This window comes from Balearica regulorum, chromosome 2 (genome assembly GCF_011004875.1).
Source record: "Balearica regulorum gibbericeps isolate bBalReg1 chromosome 2, bBalReg1.pri, whole genome shotgun sequence".
Classification (NCBI taxonomy): Eukaryota; Metazoa; Chordata; class Aves; order Gruiformes; family Gruidae; genus Balearica; species Balearica regulorum.
In genome coordinates, this window is record NC_046185.1 from 36,159,647 (window position 1) to 36,182,054 (window position 22,408).

At 42.6% G+C, this 22,408-nt stretch overlaps 1 protein-coding gene across 5 annotated transcripts in view; it reads left to right on the forward strand.

The window, feature by feature from the left end:
• Positions 1 to 1,447: 1,447 nt before the first annotated feature.
• Positions 1,448 to 22,408, forward strand: part of EYA1 (EYA transcriptional coactivator and phosphatase 1) — a 169,773-nt gene continuing 148,812 nt past the window's right edge. For all 5 annotated transcript variants that reach the window (XM_075743908.1, XM_075743899.1, XM_075743901.1 and 2 more), the window contains exons 1-2: positions 1,448 to 1,809; positions 14,225 to 14,334. In XM_075743908.1, coding sequence (XP_075600023.1) covers positions 14,302 to 14,334 — 33 coding nt within the window. In that variant the 5' untranslated portion in view covers positions 1,448 to 1,809; positions 14,225 to 14,301. The remainder of the gene's footprint in view (positions 1,810 to 14,224; positions 14,335 to 22,408) is intronic.

Below are 22,408 nucleotides of genomic sequence, written 5' to 3' on the forward strand. Positions count from 1 at the left end.
TGTGACTTTACCTCTCGAGTCTTTCTTATAATCTGTGGAGCACAATTTTTACAACCCCATAGATCACATTCTCCCCTCAGGTATGTTAGGGCAATTTAATCTGCTTCCCTGCAGTATAAAAATGCTCAGCTGAGGTAGTTTCATCCATTATTTCCCATCATCATGGGTCAAGGTGAGTTTGGCTACTGAATTTAATGGGAATTAGAGTAAGTGCTGTTTAATATCTTAACATTGAGTTGAACTAGAAATAGTGTAATGAAAAATTTTAAAAATATACGTATAAATATCCCATATTTGGTAACTCAAGATATGGTCTAATGGATTAACTTCCAAAGAGCGTGGACAGTTTGTTTCAGCTTGTCAGTATGTTTGTACATGGCCCCATGCTTAACATTTTAGTTAACTCTCACCCTTTCACAGGACTGTTACAGTAGAGAAGAAACAAGTGGGAGAAAAACCCCTTAAATTGTTAAAAAGTAAGAATGGATTCCAAGTGATTGGGGTCCTTCAGGACAAACATCTAGATATTCTAATGATTTAAATGGCGTTGTTTGTGTATTGTTAAGGAATATCAAATGACTGTGGGAACATAATTTTGATTTCTCCAAAGGTAGAGATATGTTTTTTATTTTCTGCAATTGGCATACAGGCAGACTGTGAAGAGCTGGGAAAGGAAAATAGCAGAAGAGTATGTACTGAAGACAAAGAAGTGTCTGAAATAAATGGAAGGGCTTGAAACAATGGCAACATTTTTGTTTTGCTTTCTGGTTTAAGAAGAAGAAAGGGAAGAGGAGGCCTGGACTGCAATGTTCATCTTTACAGTACAGGTTAAAAAAAAAAAAAAATCAGTGGCTGTGCTGCTTCCATGTGTGGACCAGCTTGCCAAATTGAGCGGGGCATTCATTTAGGTCAGGCTCAGGTGCCCGTGCTTCATGCTTCATGCACTAAGTTCATACCTCCAGGATGGACAAGCAAAGAGAACGTTCTACCACTGTTTTGCACTGACTTCATACCTGAAGTATAAGACACAAGGAATCAGACCCATGCTTTCTCTCTTCGTAGGTAATGAGGAGAGGCTGATGTGCACAAGCTCTGGTTTTAGGGATAATCCGATGTCCGTGGGGTCAGGTGCCATATGCGTAGCACAGCTTCTCCCAGAGCGGTGTTCCCACGCTGTCCTTGATGTCTTGACTCATTCTTTGCCTTCTCCATCAAGGGCAGCGATGGATCCCAGCGCGGTGCCGAGCGGTGTCAGATAACCCCCTGCGGCCCGGGGATGCCGCAGGTACCCCCCGACTGCCCGCCCCGCAGCCCCCGCTCTGCCACGAAAGCGACGGCGCTGCCAGCCAGGTTTGGGGCGCTCAACCTGCAGCCATCCCTCACGACCCCGCAGCACTGCAGGAACCCGCGATTCCTCAGGACCCATCTTTCCCCTCTCTAATAATACCTTCCTTCTTAAAAAGAAAATAAATTTAAAAAAAAAAAGCAAAAAAAAAAAAAAAGCGGAGGGAGAGAGGCCAGCGACGCTCTCGGTGTGCCCCGGCGAGTCGAAAGCAGCTGCAGCGGGGGGCAGCGGGTGGCGCGGCCGGGCAGGCGCGGTGCTGCCGCCGGGCGAGGCGGCGGCGGCGGCGGGAGGAGGAGGAAGAGGAGGCGGGCGGTCGGTCGAACCGCTCCGGGGAAGTTTCCTCGCCGCCGCCTCCCCGAAACCCCTCCCCGCCCAGCGCGGCTCCGCGCTCCTCGCAACTTACCGCCGGGCGCCGCTCCTGGGGAGCCGCCGGGCCCGCGCCGCCGCCCCGGAGGCCCCGCGGAGTAAGTGCGCGCCGTGCCGTGCCGTGCCGTGCCGAGCCGTGCCGAGCCGGGGCCCGGGGCCGTCGCTGCCCGCCCCCCGGAGCCGGCGCGGCGCGGGGTGCCGGACACGTGGGTGCGGCGGAGGACGGGCGGGACGCGCCGGCTCAGCCCCGGGCGTTGCGCCGCCGGAGGTGGCTACGCGGGGGGCGCAGAGCCGCGGGAGTTGCGGTGGCGAGGGAGGGGCAAGGCTGCGGGAGCCTCGGGGGGGTGGGAGGGGAAGGGGCGGCAGAGCTCGGCTCTCCCGGCGCCGCGGGAGTCCCCGGTGCCGGCCGGGGGTCGCCGGGCGCTGCGGAGCGTCCGGATGGGCCTCGGCCCGTCGGCTCCGCTGAGCGCGTGATTTTTGTGGCAACGGGCATCGCTGTGATGAGCGTGTCTGCCTTCACCCCTTTCCCTGGGGCCTGCCGGCTGTGAGCACGGCAAGTGTTAGGGGAGGTGTCCAGGCCCCCAGCGAGGAGCGGGCGGCTCCTCCTCCGACGGACGGGGAAAGGCTACCCATGCCGGGGCACCGACGGCGATCCCACCGCCCGCACCTCATCGCGCCCCGCGCTGCCCGGTGCCCCGGGCTGGCAGCCTGCCTCCGGGGGGTCGGGAGAAGGCAGGAGGGAAGGAGGGATGCTCGCCTTTCCGCTCTCCCCACATCCCAGCACCTCGTTCGGGACGAGGAGAGTGCCGAGTATCGGCGGCGGGGAAGGGGTACACCCACGGGTGTCCCTCTCATCAGCTCGCCTCCCGGGGTTTTCATTTCGCCCGCCGTCACCTAAGCCGTTCGAAAAGGTCGTTGGATATAGCTAGTTAGGAGATGATTTTGGTCTGTTTTGTTGGTCTAGGAGGTAAAGATTATTTTTGGTGCTGGAAATACTCTGTTCTCTAAAACTGTAATTAAATAGGCAGGTTTTTTCTGTCACAAAGTCAAAGATCAGAGTTTCCTTCAATTATTAAAATATAACATTAGGCTTTTTTTTTTTTTTTTTTCTTTTCCTTTCAGGCTCTAAGGAACATAGTGTTGCATTTAAATTGCAAAGAGAAGAGTAGTGCACATTGACTTTAGTGGCAAAGCCCTTTCATGGTTACATATACTCTAGCAAACTGCAATATGAACAGCAGCACTGGACAGTCACTATGTTTGAAGACTCACACTTTCCACAGTCTTTTAAAATAAAAATATGGTTATAAGAAGAGAAATCAGTCATTCAGTGCTGTGAGAAGCTCTTGAAAGAGAGAGTGTGGTGTGTGGAAAGTCCCTATGAAACAATTTCCAGATTAGAGCTGTTCATTCTCTGCCAAAAGCTGTGTAAGCATGAACCATAATGAGGGTAGTTGTAGGATCACAGAGTAGTCGTGGAGCAGGTAGCCTGTCTGCACCAGAAAATAAGAGACAGAAGGGCAATATGTATGGAAATGCCCCTAATTGAGGACTGCAGCTCATGGAGGTAGCTGGCACGTCTTCTAAAGGCTGGTCTGGCTACCCTCTCCCCAGACCTTTGTCCTAGCTTGCAAACATTTTTTTCTACCATAGATTTCAGCGTAAAGTAAACTGCAAGTATCTGCGTCCTTGAACAAAATTTTAAAATGTATAGATTAGTCTTTATGGATGGTTCAGCAATCTTCAGAATTGCAGAATTTGTAATAGCATCGATAAAAATGTTTACAACCGTGTAAGTAGAAACTAAGTCACTGGTTCCTGACAGCTGTGTTATTTATTCTAGGCCTGATGTTTCATTCCTAATATTCTTCATTAGCTGCATCTTCCCGTGTAAACTGAATCATAAAAAGGAGCCAGCAAGTCACTCTTTTTCTTGTTTGTGGCTCTGTCCTCCTTGCACTGCAAATCCTGCCACTGTGGGCAAGGTGAGGGATGGACTCTGGCAGCGGAATTTTAAAATCTTCAAAGGTCATTTGAACAGTTCCTCCAAGTCAGCTGGAAACTGGGGGCCTCTCGCATCCTCTGAGTTTGGAGAATTTTAGGTTATTTTCTTTGCTTTTTTTATTCAATTATTTAATTATAGAATCTATAAATATTATTGCTTAAAATAACCTTTCCTGGTAGATTTAGAGAAAGAGAGGGAGAGTGATACAAAATTAAGAGATTAAATTGAATTAAGAGGCTTGAGTTTTTTCCTTCCTTTCATTTTTACTCTTTTTATCTTTGAATGTTTAATCTGATATATCAAACATCATAAGATAATGATTTCTCAAATGTCTGGACACTTTTAATGCTCTTTTACTTTTTTTTCCTTTTCTTTAACCTCTTTGTGACACAGCATCTCTTCTCACTCTGTCTCAGAGTGCTAATCCTACTGCATGGCCGTAGAAAGTAAAATGAGAATTTACCATCGAGTTCTATGACACAGGTCAAGCTACCATGGAAAGGCTTTAGTGGTTGGACCAAGAAAGATTTGCCCGGATTTGCTGGTGTGACCGTAAGCTGTGGCTGCTTGGGAGAGGCACCCACAGGGGCAATTCTTGGGGGAGCCTGGGGGGGCAGCTGCTGCCCATACCCAGGGCAAGCCCTAGGCAGCGGGTGGGTGCGTGGGCAGCGTGGGCAGCGCAGGCAGCGCAGGCAGCGAACACCCCCACCGCAGCCCGCCCAGGGCCCCCGCCGTGCCAGACTGCCCGGAAAAATCACGGAGGTGAACTCCCACCCTATGAGGTGGGTCTGCATTTTTGCAGCTCCCCTTATAATGAAGTGAGCTAGGAGAAAGCTCTTTTTATTTATAAGAACGGAAATTGTGTGTAAAGTCCTTAAAATCAAGGAGGCCACAGCTGGGTACTTCATGTGCTCTTAAAAGCTTTTCCAAGTCGAAGTTGTTTCTCTGTCCTTCCTATGCTGTTTCCATAGCGAGTCACACCTACTGCCACTTTAGGCAATTGGCCTAATTCCTGAAATTTCTGAATTTAATTTCTCAGCTCAATAGCTTGAGCTCTTTATCATCTGAATATTGAAGGGGATTGCATGGTTTTGCAGGAATAATTTTTTCTTTTTTAGCTTTTAGGTTATACTGTTCTCAAAGGAAAGTGAAACATGTTCAGAATATTAGTGCAGCTCATTCTTAGCTTTCTCCTTTATTATGAAATATTATTTAACTTAGATATAACATTATTTGATAAACGAAACAATAATTCATCTTTTATAACAAATTGTAAAAATAACGTTCTGTAGATAACAACTATTGTCTGTTATGTTTTTCAGACTTAATCTATTACTATAGCCAGTAATATATGACAATAATTACAGTTGTATCTTGAGCTGTGGTGGGGAAAAAGATTGCGAGAGTATTAGGATAAGCAAACTTGTAAGAAGCGCAGCTGTTGCTAGAGGAAAGGTTGATTTAATGACTTAACTTCAACCCTTGTTTTGCCCTTGTGTGTTTTGTTTTTTCATAAATGTATATAAAATTCATTCTCATTGGTGGATGCAGTTTGGAGGCATGGAGAACTGAAACTAAATACTGCTGGTGCATTTTTTTCTGACAAAGAACACATCATGCATCGTTGCGTAGTTGTGTAAGCAGAACCTATTTATTAAGGTTGTCAATCCTTAAGTTTTCAGGTTTTATAATGTTAAAAATGATGAGTTACTGAATCAATTTTCATGAAAACAGAGTCTGGCAGAAATCAGAGGAAAAGAATGTCATCTGTCGAGCAAGAGATATGACAAAGTTGAACCAACCAGCATTTTAAAATGTTTTTTAGCATTGTTTTCCAAGGAACTGAGAGCCCTATGAATGCTCTTACACCCATTTCCTTCTCCTCCCCTGTAATATTCACACCAATTGTCCAAATTTGGCAAAGATTTATTGGTGAGGTTTTAGTTTCATAAGAAGTGACTGCTGGCTGGAGAAGAGAGGTCCTAGCCAGTGCCTCCTCCCTTGACCCCCTCGGAGCGGGCCTGGCCCTGCGGGGAGCCGGGCAGCACCATCCCTGGGATTACCCCCTGAGAAGCAAGAGCTCGACGATGTAGCATGGAAAGGTGAAGGAAAGCTGGCATCATAGTTAGGTAAACACAGTATCACTTCTCTTTTAAAATTAACTTTTAGTTAGTGAATTGTTGGTATTGCTGGTCACCATGGGTTAGACTTCCAAAGGTATTTAGGTGACTGAAGTTGCAGCTGGGTACTTACTGTCCTTCATAAGGGTGCTTGCAGTATAAAACAAACAAACAAACAAGCAAACGAATGTAAATGGCTATAAATGCTTAACCAGATGTGGTGCTTTTAAATAGCCCATTGGAGCTCACATTGACAACTTTGGAGCTCACATTGACAACTTCGACAGTTCAGTGACCACAGCCTTCTGGTTTTCTCAGGCTTAGGCTCATCCATGCTCTTTCACTTGCACTTTAAACAGAGGTTGAAAGGAAAAAGAAAGGAACTGTCTTCCTTCTTCTGTTCTCATAGATGCGCCTACTAGGGAAACTCACACCTTTACTGCATGATGGGAAGCAGAAGTATTTGTAGTTGGAAAATGTGAAGTCTAGCAGTTGATCTGTTGTAAAGGGTGAAAGTAAGATGTTTCTTGCAGTATGTGAATGCAGTGACTTACCAATGAAAATTTTGGTTGACCACGAGAGACAGGGAAGTTCTCTCATCGTATGGCAGGTAAATAAGAAAGCAGCATCCTTTGCCTTGCCGACGAAGATGTGAGGAAGGTCACTGGTACGCACATTCAGCTGAACGCCAGTTGGTGGTTGATCCACTGTGGATACTGGAACTGCCACTCGGGCAGAGACACCGGAGCTGTGGCTCTGTGCCACACGAGTGCCGCTGCGTGCTCCTATGATTAGCATGAGTCCAGAGGCAATTTGGTGGTTCTCACAGAGTGCGGGGCCTCAGCTGACCCTACCCTGCACCGGGAGATGCCGTGAATTTGGCCTGTGAGTCTCCCAGCTGAGCGCTGGCTTTCCATAGCCGAGGTGACTCACACAACCATGCTTTCTCTAACCCATCCTATCTGGGTGTATTTTTCTGCTCTGTGGGATACTGTGGCTTCCCCTGCTGAAAATACTGCTGGTAGCGTTTCTTACTGGAATATTTTTCCTAGCTTGGGGGAAGCCTCGGCTTTAATGAAGGTTGTTAGAATTTCAGACTCAATTGTATCTGATTTATTTTAAAAAAATGAATAAAAGTTAAAAACCCCTCCCTGATTAAAACGTGATTTCATCTAGAGGAAAATTACTTTTAATTGCTCTGTGTAAACCTTAAAATCTTTACATGTGACTTGTATTAATTATAGTTAGCAAACCTTTACTCGTGTGCACTGAATTGTGCAGAAGCAGTGCAGTTGTTTGTTGTTACGCCACAAACTTTTATAGACTGCATATATTTTACAAACTACTTTAAAAGCCCATGTAAAATAATAAGTAATGCCTTACCTTTAATTTAAATTTATAATAGGTATAGAAGGGCTTCCTAGAGCACGTATATAATCATTACTCATTAGATATGTTGTACAGAACCACATGGGTTGAAAGTAAGCTTTTTAAAGCATTTTACACTTCTTTCCTGAGCTTGGTAACTATTCCAGTTGCATGTTATGATTTGTAGCTCAATATTTTTCTTGTATGTATTTCATATTCTTTATTAACCATTCACTTGGTCTAATAGTGCTAATCTGTGGGTCCCCTCACCTTCTGTAGTGTGTTTGACACATACAAAGCAGAAAACGGATGTGTTGTTCAAAAAACTCGTGACAAAGGAATTGGCCGTTGCATTCTGGTTTTGTTCTCTTTGATAATGATACATGAATAAAACTGGGGAAATTAGGGATTCATGTAACTTTTTGAGAATAAAGATTCCATGGAATGCTAAGAGCAAAGCTGTTTAATCCTCTTTTGAGGCACAGAATTCACATTGTAAATGGTAATTTTATTAATTTTTAAAAGCATAAGTTTCCCTTATGCTTTCACCTTAAAAATGTTCTTTATTTCCTGTCCTAAACTGTTAATGTGTTTCTTTGCTGAACAGTTTCAACCTACATTTCAGATACAAATAAAGTTGATCCCACTGGGTAGTTTAAACATCGTATTAGTTTTGTAAGTCACTTAAAAAAAATTCTGGCAAGCAAGTTGCCAGTGTAATTTTAACGTTGTTCTACAGTTTGACTTTCATGTGTATTTAGTATTCAACGAAAAATATGATCTTTTGCTGTGTTTGGAGAGCTGTGCTTTTAGAATAACATTATTGCTTTAAAATAATATATGTATGTGTGTCTCCCACTTTGGCCCTTTGTGGAGCTTCTTGACAGAGGTGTCCTATTGGGTGCCTCTGCCAGGGAGATGCACTCAGCAATCCGGCCGTCGCTGGCACCAGATTTGGAACCCAATGCACATACTCACCAGGGCCTCAGTCCTGTTCGCAATTTAAACTGTTCCTGACCATGGCAGATGAAGAAAGCAACACAAAGACTTTATCAAGACAGTTTCTGGAGCAGTTATATTTCGCTTTTAGAACTTGTAAAAGCAATGGCAATTTATTAGCCTCATATTTGCAGTTCTACAGTCTTAAACGTTTGCCCTTCCAAGACGCTTTGGGGGTTTTGGTGACTACATTGTCAGGTTTCTTTCTCCACCTTGGGAGAGGTTTCTTTGTATTTGACTACGTCTCTTCCAACATCAGGGGACCAGAGGGCTCTTCTGAGCTTGCTGAATTCAGCAGCCAGCAGATTCCCATTCATTGAGAAACATGCCAACACCTTTTGCCTTTATTTATTTATTCAGGTGGGAATTTTCTGTTATTCTCACTCCACTTTCTCCCAAAAGCTTAGTTTGAATAATTGTGTAATCAGGCTCAATCATTTTTCTAGGTTGCTTCCACTTGAATGGAAGATATTCCAGGTTAGCAATTTAAATTAGCAAATTATTCATAAACGGCTTGGAGAACAAGGTGAACAGCAATGAGAGCAGGCTGTGAAGAATAGCACAAGGACATTATGAGACACGTCACTAGACAATAAAATGACAAATGAAATTCTGCAGAGATAAACGTAAACTGCCAGACCCTGGGCAAAATAGTTGTAGCTGTATGTGGAAAGCGATGGGCACTGAGCTGACTCTCGTCATTCAGAAATGAGATCTCGGCATCAAAGATAATTCCAAGAAAATTTCTCGGTAATGGCCCCCTCAAAATGAATGTTCAGCATTGTTAGGAATCAAAAAAAAGTTTACGTGGGTTCAAGAGGAAGATGGACAAGTACTTGAAAGAGCTGTACTGAGGCTTGCTAGACAGATGAACTCTGTCAGGCTCAGGAAATCTTCTGAGCAGGAATAGCAGGAAGCTGGGAAAATACTGGAGAAATGGCACATGCTTGTTCTGTTCTTGCTCTTCTGTGTCCCATTTATGGCCATCGTTGGAGACAGCACCAGGAGGATTGTTGGTCTGAACCAGTATCGTGGTCCTTCTGTTGTCAACACCCCCTTTTTCTTCTTAGGCTTAATCATACATGGGAGAGATGTGACACAAACTCTATTACATATGGCTTCTTTGAGACATACTTAGGCTTATGGTGTTGTAGCAATTTTAGAAATACTATCAAGATTCAAAATGTAGTACAGATGTATTACCCAGGCTGTCATTAATATAATTTGCTTGTGATGTGTTCTTTGTGGTTATAGTCCTTATTCCTGTCTTTCTTCCCTGTGCTCTTGTGTCTCCTCTCTTAATCTGGTCCAGCACCCAGTGAGATTTCTGTGGAGGTAGATGAGACCTCATGTTGCTTTACCAGAAATGTTAATTTTCATTGAGATTAAAAATACTAAGGAAACAACATAATTTTAGTTTGTAATCACTTTTTTTTCTCTTTATTTTAAAGTTAAAAGTAAACATCCAGTTAGTAAAAAAAAAAAAATCTAGATATTTAATTTATATTACTGACTTAAAAAGAATGACATTATTATGATGCTGACCTAGACATCACAGTGAGCGTAAGTGCCATTGGTTTTATAAGTGCTTGTCCAGTACACTGGAGTGCTTGTTCTCTGTTTAAAAAGGAAAGCTTACCAATAAACCAATAAAACCAAAGTTTTTCAGCCCTGTCTCCTGCAACTTTACTCCAGCCACAACTCCTAACATTTCTTGCATTTCTGCTCGGTGGTATTGGAAAAAAAAGGTCTGTTGAGATGGGCGCGGATGTTTATGGGGATGCAAAAGCGGTGACCTACCTCCCGTGCTGTTGTGCAGAGTATGTTACCTGCAGGCTTGCGTACCCACAGAGAGGTCTGGGGCTGGCCCAGAGTCTGTGTTTAGGTCCATGTCAGCACGGCACTTGGTGTGGGATGTCTTCCAGCAGATGTGCATGTTAGGTACTGCACATCTGGGCACCCATCCGTTTTACTGGTGGCCCCGAGACTCGCTGGAAGGCAGGATGCTGTACTGCATCTGCAGGCATTCCAGGCTAAATCAGAGGTGGTCTTCAGTCGCAGCGCTGGAGTTAATTGTTTGTAAAGCTGCTGAAAGGCTCCTACTAAATTTCATTTTTTAAAAATATCTTTCCCTCTTCCGTTTTATTTCCTTCCTTTTTTTTTTTTTTCTTTTTCTTTTTGGGTTTTAGCTGTTGCACTTGGCAAGTTTCTTTCCTAGCATTTGGAAATAATTGTTTTCTAAATGCTACCCAGGTTATCTGCCAAATTTAACACCTTAAAAGGAAGCGGGGGTGGGGGACGAGAGACCTACCTGGGAATGGAGTGAATGTAGGGAGCCTTTACCAAGCACTAAAAAGGAAACTTCCCAAATATAGCACCTAAAATCAAAACCATAAAGTTCCCTAACGTTAACTGTAAAATACCACATGCTATCATCTAAATGGTAAAAAAGACCATTTTGCCCAGCATCATAACCTCTTTCTTTCTTTCCCTACCAAATGATAAAGCACGTGTGGCTTTTATGTTTTGCTGTTGGTTTTTTTATCTTCTAGAGAATGAGGGAAATACAATTTGGGGAGATAACAATTTTATTTAGGTGTTACTAGAAAATCCTACCAGTTCATGAGATCAGTCTGGCAAACATTTGTTGTGGGTTTTTTTTAAAGAAAATAAGAACAAAGCAGTATCCACCGATGACACTAAAAGTGACCTCACTGCAGATCTTGCAATGGTGTAATCAACCAGAAGGTTCTACGACAGAAGCAGTTTTGCTGGTGGTGCAGGAACAGGAAAAAAAGTTTAATCCCTTCTCCTTGGTGATAGAAAGGGGAAGGTAGCCCAAGGTATTGTGTGTTCCTGCTGTTTGTGATCATAGTGAGCTTCAGGACGGGCTCACTGCAGCTGAACACACGTTACAGCAGCCCTGGGACGGCTCTGAGGTGTGGGTATCAGTGGCAGAGCACGGCTTTTATGGAGAACAGCTCGGCAAGAGTAAGAAATCAGGTTCATTGCCCTTAGAACATCGGTGCCTGTGGGTGCTGGGAGTCAGCCGTGGCCAGTTACCTTTTGGTCAACCTTGCGTTTGGCGATGTCCGTGCAAGAAATCACCCTCCGCCGGTAGCGTCCAGCCCCAAGAGATTATTTCACAGTGTCCCTGACTGCTTTTAACATCTGTTTCCCACTCGCTTTTGTCAGGTTTTGAAGTGGGCGCTCAGACAGGGACAGCCCTCGCACGACGAGGAGCTCATTGAAGCTCCTGGCCACCTCCGCAGCCTGGCCGGGGAGCGGTTGGCAACCGCCCTGCGCCTGGCTGCAAAGGCGCGCGTTCGGATCCGTATGTGCGGGGAAAATTGCACGGCGTTCGGTAACGCTTCAGAAAGAAGGGAATAAAATCCCCTGTAAACCACTTTCTGTACTTCTTTGCTCTTTGTGGTTTTTTTTTTTATTCCCTTTAAAATGCTAGTAGCTTTTTGGAGAAGGGGGCTGCCGGTTATCATGCCTGGTACAATAGTGCTTCTTTAGCTGCTTGGACTATAACTGCTACCATCATATATTTAATAAAATAATAATAATAATATTTAACGAAGCAAATGACTTCAAAATTAGTAGAGAAAAATAAAAGAGGATATGTACTTTCATGACTTCCCTTCAATTTAGATCTTGTCTTTTTCAATAATTTGAAGTAGTTTCCCTCATATTCGGTGGCATATTTTGCATATAACAACTTCTCTGTAATAGATACTCTATGTAATTTAAATGTCATTGTTGATACATTAACAACTCAAGGGAATTTAATTAGTTTTTGTAAAGCTTTACTAAAAGTTTAAAATAACCTAAGATGACAATTATAATAAGGACAACTAAGTTACTCTTGTTTGAAAGTTGAATATTTTAAATTAAAATTACTTAATTACATTGTAAATCAGCTGTTCTGTATTAACATCTAAGCCCTTATGTTACTGCTAGCTTGATTCTGCTGCCAGAAGTCTCTGGTGTCTGCTGAGCAAGACAAGTCTTTACCCCTAACATTGGGGGGGGGGGGGGCGTATATATGGGACCATTTCTTGAATCTCTTTTGCAATGGCTTGGAGGGGCAGAATTAGTCGGAGGAGAATATGCAATAGTGGGCTCTTTTGGTGCTGGTGTGTTATAGGAGCCTCTCCCAGAGAGAGAGAATGTTCGCCACAGCAGCTTCTGCAAGCTAGGTCGTCTAATTATGGTTGAACTATGATATACGCTAAAACATATATGCTTTTTCCTTATGGGCTTTAATAGAAAATGGGTTTTAAATGTAGACGATTACCAGTCTTGGTGAAGTTTTCTTTCCATTAGTAAAGAGAGCACTGCTGATCTGAAAAGCTGTCAGGTCATTCACATACCAGCATTACATCAATTGACTTTTGAATATTTTTCCATTAGAAAAGGCTCCATTTTATTCCCTCGCTGAAGTGGCAGACTTTCAGCTTGTGTGGTTTTTCCATTTATTGAGTTTTGCAATAAAAGAGTTTTTGAAACAGATGTCAGTCATTGCTTAGGAGTGGGGCATTTTGAGAGAACTGTTTTCTTCTGCTCTGTGCTATTATTATTTTATTTTATTTTAAGTTAGAGGAAATTCTTGTCCTTTCCCCTCCCTAACTTTGTCACTTTTTAAAGCCTTGAGTAATTTTCTAACCTATAATCTGGTGTCAGAACAAATATGACCACCAAACCCTGATTTCATAGAAATGTTTCAGATTGGCCATTGTTCTCGGCAGGAGTGGGACTGGATTAGATCTCTCAGTTGTAACCCAGAAAGAAGGGAGTGGATGCATTACAGAAGCATGGTTTGTATTAGCATCTTCCTTAGGGTGTGGAGCGGACCTGTTAACACTTTCTTAATGTTTAAATTTGTGCAATGAGTAGTGTCCAGTATGGATTTATGGTGCACAGAACGATCGACTTGAAGGGATTTTTTTTTTTTTTTTAATGTCTTGCAAGAATCCCATTCAGGTAGAAAGATGCAGAATAAGATTTTGGATCCTGATCCTAAAATACACATATATGTTTCATACGGAGAGTGGTTTTAATACAAATTGAATATCTTCAGGCCATCGGATCTTCACTTGTCATGGATAAGCAAAGTACTATTCACATCTCTGTGTATATAGGGCATATATATACACAGACACTTAAAAACCCAAGATTCACATTTTTATTATTCTTTAGGAGACTGCATTTGCCCCCTGTCTTTTTTTTTTTTTTTTAAAGCCAATTTTTCTAAAGAGGATTTTAGTTAAGTTTGTTTGAATTATTTGAATGATTAATTCTAAATTTTAAGACAGTCACATAGTTTTATTCTAAAGTAAATTGTCTCCGTAAGGAAACCATATTTTGGATTGATGTCTGTTTGGGAGGTAAACCTTTGTTAATTCATCTCAGTGCTTCAGTGTTATTTTTAACATCAAAGAACACCATTTCCAAAGGTGAGAGAACACAAAGCATCCCATATTTATAATTTATAGGGGCTAGGACTGTGACCTAATGTAAACTTGAAGAGATTTAGTATAAAAATATCCTTAGCTTGAGGGCAACGTTTTGAAAACTTTGTGGATTTTCTCTTTTATCCTGGCTCAGTCTACCATCATATTTCTTTGTTATTATTTCCTCTTAGCATTAAAGTACAATTGACATTGATAGATATCAAGGAGAGGCTGAACTTCACAAAAAAAAAAAAAAAAGAGAAAAAGAGATGTGTTGTTGGCACAGAAATACCGTCAGTAGAAGAGTTCCTGGCTGCCTTTTATTTGTCTGCCGACAGCGAGTGAACACGACAGGGCTCTCGCTGCCTGCTTTTGGCTCACGTGGGTTTGCAATAAACAGCTCAGCTATATATTTATTTTTAAGATAAATTCAATTCATTGAAGATAACTACTCCCAACTTGTGAATACTTGTTAGTTAATGGAAAGCTGCAGATGTAAAGATTAGCTCTTAATTTCATGCCAACAAATTAATACAGCTATGCGGTACTGTCTTTTCCACAGGTGTGTGTGTGTACTAGGACTGTCTGAACCTCACTGTAACTAATAGCCCATATATAATTTGGAAGAAGAAATCTTCAATGGAAGACCCCCAGGGAATAAATGGGAAATCTGTAAGTAAACAACTTGTCAGCCCTGAGAAAAAAAAGTTACGGCTTTTAAAGTGGTAATTATTTTTGCTGCAACCAAGTGGCTGGAAAGTTTTAGAAAGCTACACGCACTTTTAACGATTGGGAGCAGTGAATGATGACATTCATCGAGAGGTGGAGGCTTATGCTAACGCTACAGAAAATAAGTATAGATTTAAAAATATTTGTCTTCAGTGATTCATATCAGAAAATGATGGTTGTTGCTTTCTTTAAGAAATATTTGGCTTGCTGCATTTATATTGTTAGCATTTTGATCTATTAGAGAGTTTTCATCTTGTTAATTGAAGTTGCTTCTCTTTGCCTGCGTGAATATATGCAAATACTGCTTCTGGGAGAAGCGGGTGCAACTCCTAGCTGCCAAGTCTTATGAACAGTAGCAAAATTTGTGTTTCTTAAAAAAAATCTTTAGCAGCATTGTTGTTTTTTGTAAATGCCCATTTATAAAGTCACAATAGTAAGAAATTTTGCAAACTATCAGACGTGGTTAATAATATTTCATGCACGGTCAAATGATTAGTGTGTGTTATGGATTTGTTAGTTTAGTTTGTGATATCATTCTTGGCACTCAGTGAACATCAAAATGCTACATATACGTTTTTATTCTGGATTGTTTTAGCAGAAACGGTGCACGTTGAAATTGCCTTATTTTTACCAATTGTAAAGTAACTCCAAAACGTATTATTTAGTAAATTTGATTAGATGTATTTCCTGCATTTTTTTCTGGTTTATTTTCTACGTTTGACAATGCTCTGCACCATCTCTCACTCCTCCTCTTGAATATCCAGTTTCCCCGATGCTTGTGTTTGTTAGTTTTTCACATAGCAACAGAGTAGAAAGAACTAAGCCACCTAATAATAAGCCTGTTGTGTTGCGTGTTTTTGTTACACTTCTCGCCTAGTGTCGTTTTTACTGTCTGAAGCAATATGGCTTTGATTATTTTCCAATGTTCATTTGTTCCCCAGCCTGTCTCTATGTGTACGTTTGGGTATTTATGTGTGAAAAGGACCAATTTACTCCTAGAGAAAGGGGTGGCCATGGTTACCGACTGGTGCTAAACAGGGATGGGATGGTCCGCTTTGCAGTTGCAGTCCCAGAGCTTTCAGCACCACCCAGGCCCGCTCCTCGTTCTGTTCGGCATCAGGCTTTCCTCTATGCATGAAAAGCCTTTTCCCGAGGCTGCTGGGATTTTCTGTGGCTTCCACTGCAATACTGCCTCTCTGTACGCCCGGCATAGCCCGGGCTTCATGTGCCGCAGTGGGTTTGGGTTGGGTAATCACACGCTGGAGCTGTATGTAATGACAAATGTAACTGTCACTTAACATAACAGGAGTATTAAGGGAAATATTTGTTCATGGTTTGGCACCACCAGCACTCCTGTTGGGGTTATTCATTCCATTCCTTCTTTTCACCACTTAGTCCAGAGAGCCTGTAAAATACTTCATCTGCTCAGAATTTCCCTTTGCACTACCCAAGTGGGTGGTAGTCATGGATGCTATCAGGATTATCAAAATCTAAACCAGTAACTGCTGAACAGCCTTGCTGCTTGCACAGGCACTCAAGCTTCTGTAACGGTGAGGACTGGAGAGCCCAAAGGTATATGGCACAGGGCAGAAGTACCACTGTGGGCTGTGACTCTTCTGATTGCCCCATCATTGGATAGGTTTAAAACTGGGGTAGTAAACTGGGGAATCAAATCCTACAATTAGGTCTCTCTTTAATTCATTCATAATTGGACAAACTGCTGTATTTGCAACAGTCAGTTGACCAACATGGAGATTTCTTAAAAGCAGTAGTCAGAAGGCAAAATAGTCTTAGTGAAAATAAAGAAGATGGTGTAAGCAGTGGTTTTGTTTATTCTGCTCTGTGTGTGTGCACGCAAGAAAGAAAGAGAGGGTGAGGGATAGATTAACGCTCTGCACTTACAACACAGAAACTAAAAGCTATTTGGGATTTAAGAGCCCAAACACATGTAGCAACTCCTAAAACCTGATGGTAGTCCACAGGAAAAAAGGAAAACTTTTCTACAAGTGCCAGTTGAAAGGTACTTTAATTTTGGAACTGGTCAATGCAAACTATGCTGTGGAAGCAATTTCAGGTACATGTGGGTAAGGGAGGAGCTCTAGTCAGCAGCTGAGAATTGAAAGTGTATAATGTTTTAGGGAAATAGAGCTAGATGGACAACAGAGGAAGTACCAGGAGAAGAAAGGAAAATGAAAACAGTTTATCAGACAGCACTATGAGAGAGTAGAGGAGTAGGTCCTTTGCCACTGTCTTTGGCCAAGATTTCTCTGTTAGATGAGAAAGAGTATGATGTTTCATATGGGAGTGCAGTCCATCGGTGTTAACGTGCACAAGAGGATACCACAGTAAGCCCAGTAGGCTAACTTCTGCTCTCTATTATGTTCATACAGCTAAGAGGGGATTTTAGCATCTAAGCAACACTTTCATGATCCAGAGAAATGGTGCTAATGTTACCATCGTGTTTGGTTCACGTTCTGTAGGAATGGACTTGAAAACTTGTGCTTGCAAACTTGAATGTTCCATCTGTTCCTGCTTTTCTTTTACTAGGTGCCTGAGAAAGAAGCATACCACAAATCTGAGGCTGGCTAGATAGAGGATATCAGTGTATTTATCCTGCCTGAAAAGTCACTGATGCTCAGTTTCTTTCTTTCCAAGTCGAAAAAAGGCTTTGAAGCTTGTTTGCTAATGATATATGCACCCATTAAAGATGTTCCACTCATGTTTTATCAAGCTAACGTAAGAGTTCTTGAATCTTTGTAAGCGGTGGTTTTTTTTTTAATTTGCATCTCTGTGGTAATAAATTGGTTGTTGATTTCAGCCCAATTTGTCAGTGAAGCAGAAATCTCAGTGATAAACTGGGAGGTACTGTTGACTCTCTGGAGGGACAAGGTGCATTGCAGAGGGATCTAGATAGACTGGAGCAGTGGTGGTGATTAATGGGATGAAATTTAACAAGTCTAAATGCCAGATTCTGCACCTAGGATGGAGTAGTGCCAGGCACAAGTATATATTGGGAGAGGAGTGGCTGTGGAGCAGCCCTGCAGAAAGTGATCTGGGTGCCCTGGCAGCCAGGAGGGCAACCCACATCCTGGGGTGCATCAAACGCAGCATAACCAGCCGGTCAAAAGAGGTGATTGTCCACTGAGTTCAGCATTGGTGCGGCCTCACCTTCAGTACAGTGTGCAGTTCTGGGGCCCACGATTTCAGAAGGATGTGAAGGTCCTTGAATGCATCCAGAGGAGGGCAACAAAGCTGGTGAAAGGGCTGGAAGGCATGTCCTGTGAGGAGCAGCTACAGACTTTGGGCTTGTCTAGTTTGAGAAAAGGAGGCTGAGGGGTGACCTCATTGCTCTCTGCAGCTTCCTGAGGAGGGGAAGTGGAGAGGGAGGTGCTGGGCTCTTCTCCCTGGGATCCAGTGATAGAACGTGTGGGAATGGTTCAAAGCTGCGCCAGGGGAGGTTCAGATTGGACATTAGGAAGCATTTCTTTACCGAGAGGGTGGTCAAACCCTGGAACAGGCTTCCTAGAGAGGTGGTCAATGCCCCAAGGCCGTCAGTGTTTAAGCAGCATTTGGACAATGTCATTAACAACAGGCTTTAACTTTTGGTCAGCCCTGAAGTGGTCAGGTAGTTGGACTAGATGATTGTTGTAGGTCCCTTCCAACTGAACTATTCTATTCCATTCCATTCCATTCCATTCCATTCCATTCCATTCCATTCCATTCCATTCCATTCTATTCTATTCTATTCTATTCTATTCTATTCTATTCTATTCTATTCTATTCTATTCTATTCTATTCCAATCTACTTATATTCTATTCCTATTCTATTCCTATTCTATTCCTATTTCTATTCCTATTCCTATTCCTATTCTATTCTGTTCTGTTCTGTTCTGTTCCTACAACTGGGCTGCCTCAATGACTGGGCTGTTTCAACTCAAAGACTGTCCAAATGCTGTGCCGCTCACCTCACTGATCCTTCTGTGGATGTACTTCTTCACTTGACCAACTTTGGAGCAAACACCAGCCAAGTAGTATTGTTTGGCTTGCTACTGAAATCTGCAAGTCTGGTACATAGCTAACATGTTTACATTTGAAGTGCCATGCATAGGGTGCCATCTCATGCCAGATTTGATATACTAGTGCTCCAATCTCTGTTTCAGTTTGTAAGCCCTGTTCTTCACCATCCTGAGGGGACTTTTCTGCCTGCCAGTCATTTGCAATGAATCCCACTGCTCACGCACGCCTGAAAAGAAAAAAAATCACATCTTGTTTTAAATGTTTTTGACGTGGAGAACTCAGTTTGGATGTTAGAGAAATTCTGATTGTAAGGAAACTGACAATGGCTTGCAGTACACCTTATACAAATTTGGTTTAAAAAAATTGATGTAAAATTATTGTGGCTTATATTTGTGGTAGGCTAAATCTCTAACACTCCCAAAGCTGGCATTGGCATAAATGTATTGCCCTAGAAACCCTCTAGAAGCCCCAGAAACATAACAAACCCTGATAATCAGAAGATTCTGGCTTGATATGCTTGAGGTATACTCACACATGTGTTAGAGGTACTCTAATGGCAACTTTTTAAAAGTCTCCAAAAGGGCATTGTAGAGGTAAGAAGGCATTATATTTTATTTAATTTGGCTATTGATTTTTAAAATAGTGCATATTTTTGCTCATTTGCAAGATTCAGCAACAGGAAGTTTTCACAAGTAAATATTGGCATGTTTTCCGCAATTACTATACCCTATGGGAGTATTTGGGAGGGTATTTGTTCCCCATCAGTCTCTCTTTGGTTGCGGTATTAGATTATTACATAGCATTAAATATCTTTCATTCCTGCCCCGTCCGGACTTACAGTTGAAAATTTTCATTGCAAAATTGTACACCAAGAAGTATTTTCAGCATCGAGTATTTTTGATGATGGACTTCGCCCGTCTGGAAAACAGAGCGAAGACTCTGAGGCCCTCAGCAGTCAAGTTAGATCCAAACAGTGTATACCCAATAAGCCAAGTACCCAATGAGCCAAGAAAGGAGGTGCTTGTAGTCTGCTTCAGCAGTTAATCTTCTCCAATTCCTCCCGCAGCCCCCAAACCTCAGCTTTCGGTCAGCGCTCTGGGCAGCCTGGCTGCATACTTCCAACTTCTTGCTCCTCCCTGCTCCTTGCTGGACACCACTCTCCTGCTTACCCCATGCCGTGTATCAGAGAGCGGCACTTGCACCAAAAATTCACCTCGTACATCCGCTAATGGAAAGATGCAGAGCGAGTAGCTGGTTTGAGCAAGAAAAGGCGGGGGGGGAGAGGGGGGGGGAACCCAAACCAAAAAACATCCAGCACCTGGCTGCAGCAAAATAATGAATTTTGCAGCAAACATGCGAGATTCTGTGGAATCTTGGAAAAACGCCAGACTCCACGACCACAGAAATGCTGAGTCCATGGGGCCCAGAGAGAGATGGCTGGGGCAGTTCACATCTCTCCGTCTTTGTTTCAAGGTCTTTGCAGTCTTACTGAGGCATCAGATTACACTCTCTTCACATTTTCAAGGTTATCTTCACTACCAGAAAGGCTAGAAAGTTCATTTTGTTTCAGGGTAATCTGGGATTTGGCGGCGTGACTCTCCAGCCCGGGAGCTGTTTCAGAGGCCACCGCCACGGAGGTGGCATGGCAGGGCCTGCGGGCATGGCTTGTGACAGCCAGACACGGCCTCCGGGTTTGAACAGTGTCATCAACAGCATGTTTGTTGTGCTGTCACATTAGGGAACAAAATCTATGAGGAAAATGGGTGAAAATACAAGTATTTTACCTTTGGTTGAAAACTCATAGCATCGTCACCTGTGAAAATCATGTATATTGGTGCTACCTCAGTTTCTCTCAAAGGCTGGGACAGCACTGCACTCCCTTCTGCATTCCCTCGCTATTCTGAAGAAATGTGTAACACGCTTCCTTTTTGGAAAGCTCTGCAAGGTAATAACCAACAAGCACCATGCAACTGCAATCTGTAGCTGAGCCTATAAAATGTAATTGCCCACACCCTGCCCACTCCCCTTCCCCTCTCTATCTGCAATTGGTAGGATATTGGAAACATAAACCACAAAACCCACTTATAACACTTGGGAAGTGTCAAAAATAATGAACAGCCGGAACTAGCTGATGTATTTAAATTCCTCAAATTGAAATGAGCTGCTTCTAGGCAGTCTATGGTAACTGCTCAATCAGGAACTATTAGTAGAATTGTTTCTTTAAAAACATTTTAGTGAAAATACTCCTGAAAATTGTAAGCTGTTTGTGGGCAGTTCGAAGAGCATACCTTATTCACTACAAACTATTCATTCAGCTGGGTTTGCAATAACACCACGGAGGAATTCTTGTTACTTAAAATGTACTTTTCCTAATCGGTGGCAGAAACCCTGCAGTGCCGTAGGCAACGATGCTTGCAGCACTGACACAAGTACTTCTACCCACAGCTCGTAGTGTTGGGCATATTCACCTTTGCAGAACCAGAGCCTAAACACAGCATTCATTGTAACTCTTATATTTAATGAGCGTTTGTAATTTTCTGCCAATGATACTGGAAACTAATCCCACCGCCAGCATAACTCTTAGTGCATTTTCCGCACGCACACATCAGCGCTGACCTTATGGTCTCAGCTTTAGGAGCAGGATGGAGACCTTGCACGGATTTCGTTTGGGTTCATCAACACGAACCACCACTGATCTTAGCTACAAACCCTCTTTTCCTCAGAGAGGTGAATCTTTGTCTTTGTTATGGCGTGAGGCATGTTTAGATCACCTTATAAAAATGGGTATATAAAAAATACACAATCCATCTGACTGTTTCCAGCACGTGCATGCATACTGTTCTGCATGAAGTCCCTTCTTGAAAGTCTTGATGAAGTTGTAGTTTAGCCCTTAACAGTAAAAAGCAAACTGCCAGTGAAGTTTATTTTCTTTTTTACTAGGTCTTCTGGACCATTGTTCCGCTCGAGGAGCCATGTTTGTTAGTTTTGGCTGTCTGACTTTTCTTCCTTAAGGATAAACTCTCCTTAGGCAGTTGTACAACTATGCACTAAAAGACTGCATAGCAGTTTATTCACAGCCCAAGCTCCAGCAGAATTCAACTGTGTGACTTCCTGGCTTAAGCGGGGGTGCATCCGTAATGTAAATACCTACTTGATTTTGTGGAAAACCAGGAGGTTTTTTGTTTGTTCTTGAAAAAGATTCCTGCTGGAGGCTTGACTCTAAAGTTGGCATCCAGCCTTCTCGGCTGTGACTCGGATACTGATCTGATTTTGTGCTTTCATGGACATTTTTATATTTTAAAATTTTTAATTCAACATTAGCTTTGCTTACAAGCTACAGAGCAGAATAAAATCGCATTACAAACATCATAATATTAGATTTTATCACCATTTATTTCTTCTCGTCTGCCCAGGGATTTCTACATGTTCGGTAGAACTAATTTGCAGTCAGACACTGAGGTCTTCTAGAAGGCCAGCAGGCTCCACAAACTAATTTATCCAAATAACCAATCCCTCATAGGCCGGGCATAGAAGGACACCAAAATGGCCTAAGCAGGCAAAGCCCCCTTTTGAAGTCTGGAATGTTTTGACTGACTTGAAACAGGCGGCAGGAATGAAGGGATAATTTTCAGTGACCCATGGGACTTTTTTGCCATTTTCAAATATTAGGTAAAACAAAGAGAAATTGCTTGTTCTAATTTAGAAAGACTTAGCAATCCGGAAGGTAACCAGACTCAGAATTGAGTACTAAGGTATAGAGCTGAGGTTTACTCAATGCATTGCGGGTTTGCATCTGGGTATATAGTATTTACACACCCACACATACACACACTTCTTTACTTATACGTGCACATACCTAGACTGTTTTTTTAATTTCACTTTTATAACAAAACTTTAGTACAGAGTATATCTATGCAATATTATGTGAACTACCTGAAACACTGTTCTTAAGTACATACTGTTTTTCTTGAAACAATCATTTTTAATTAGAAGGATGTGT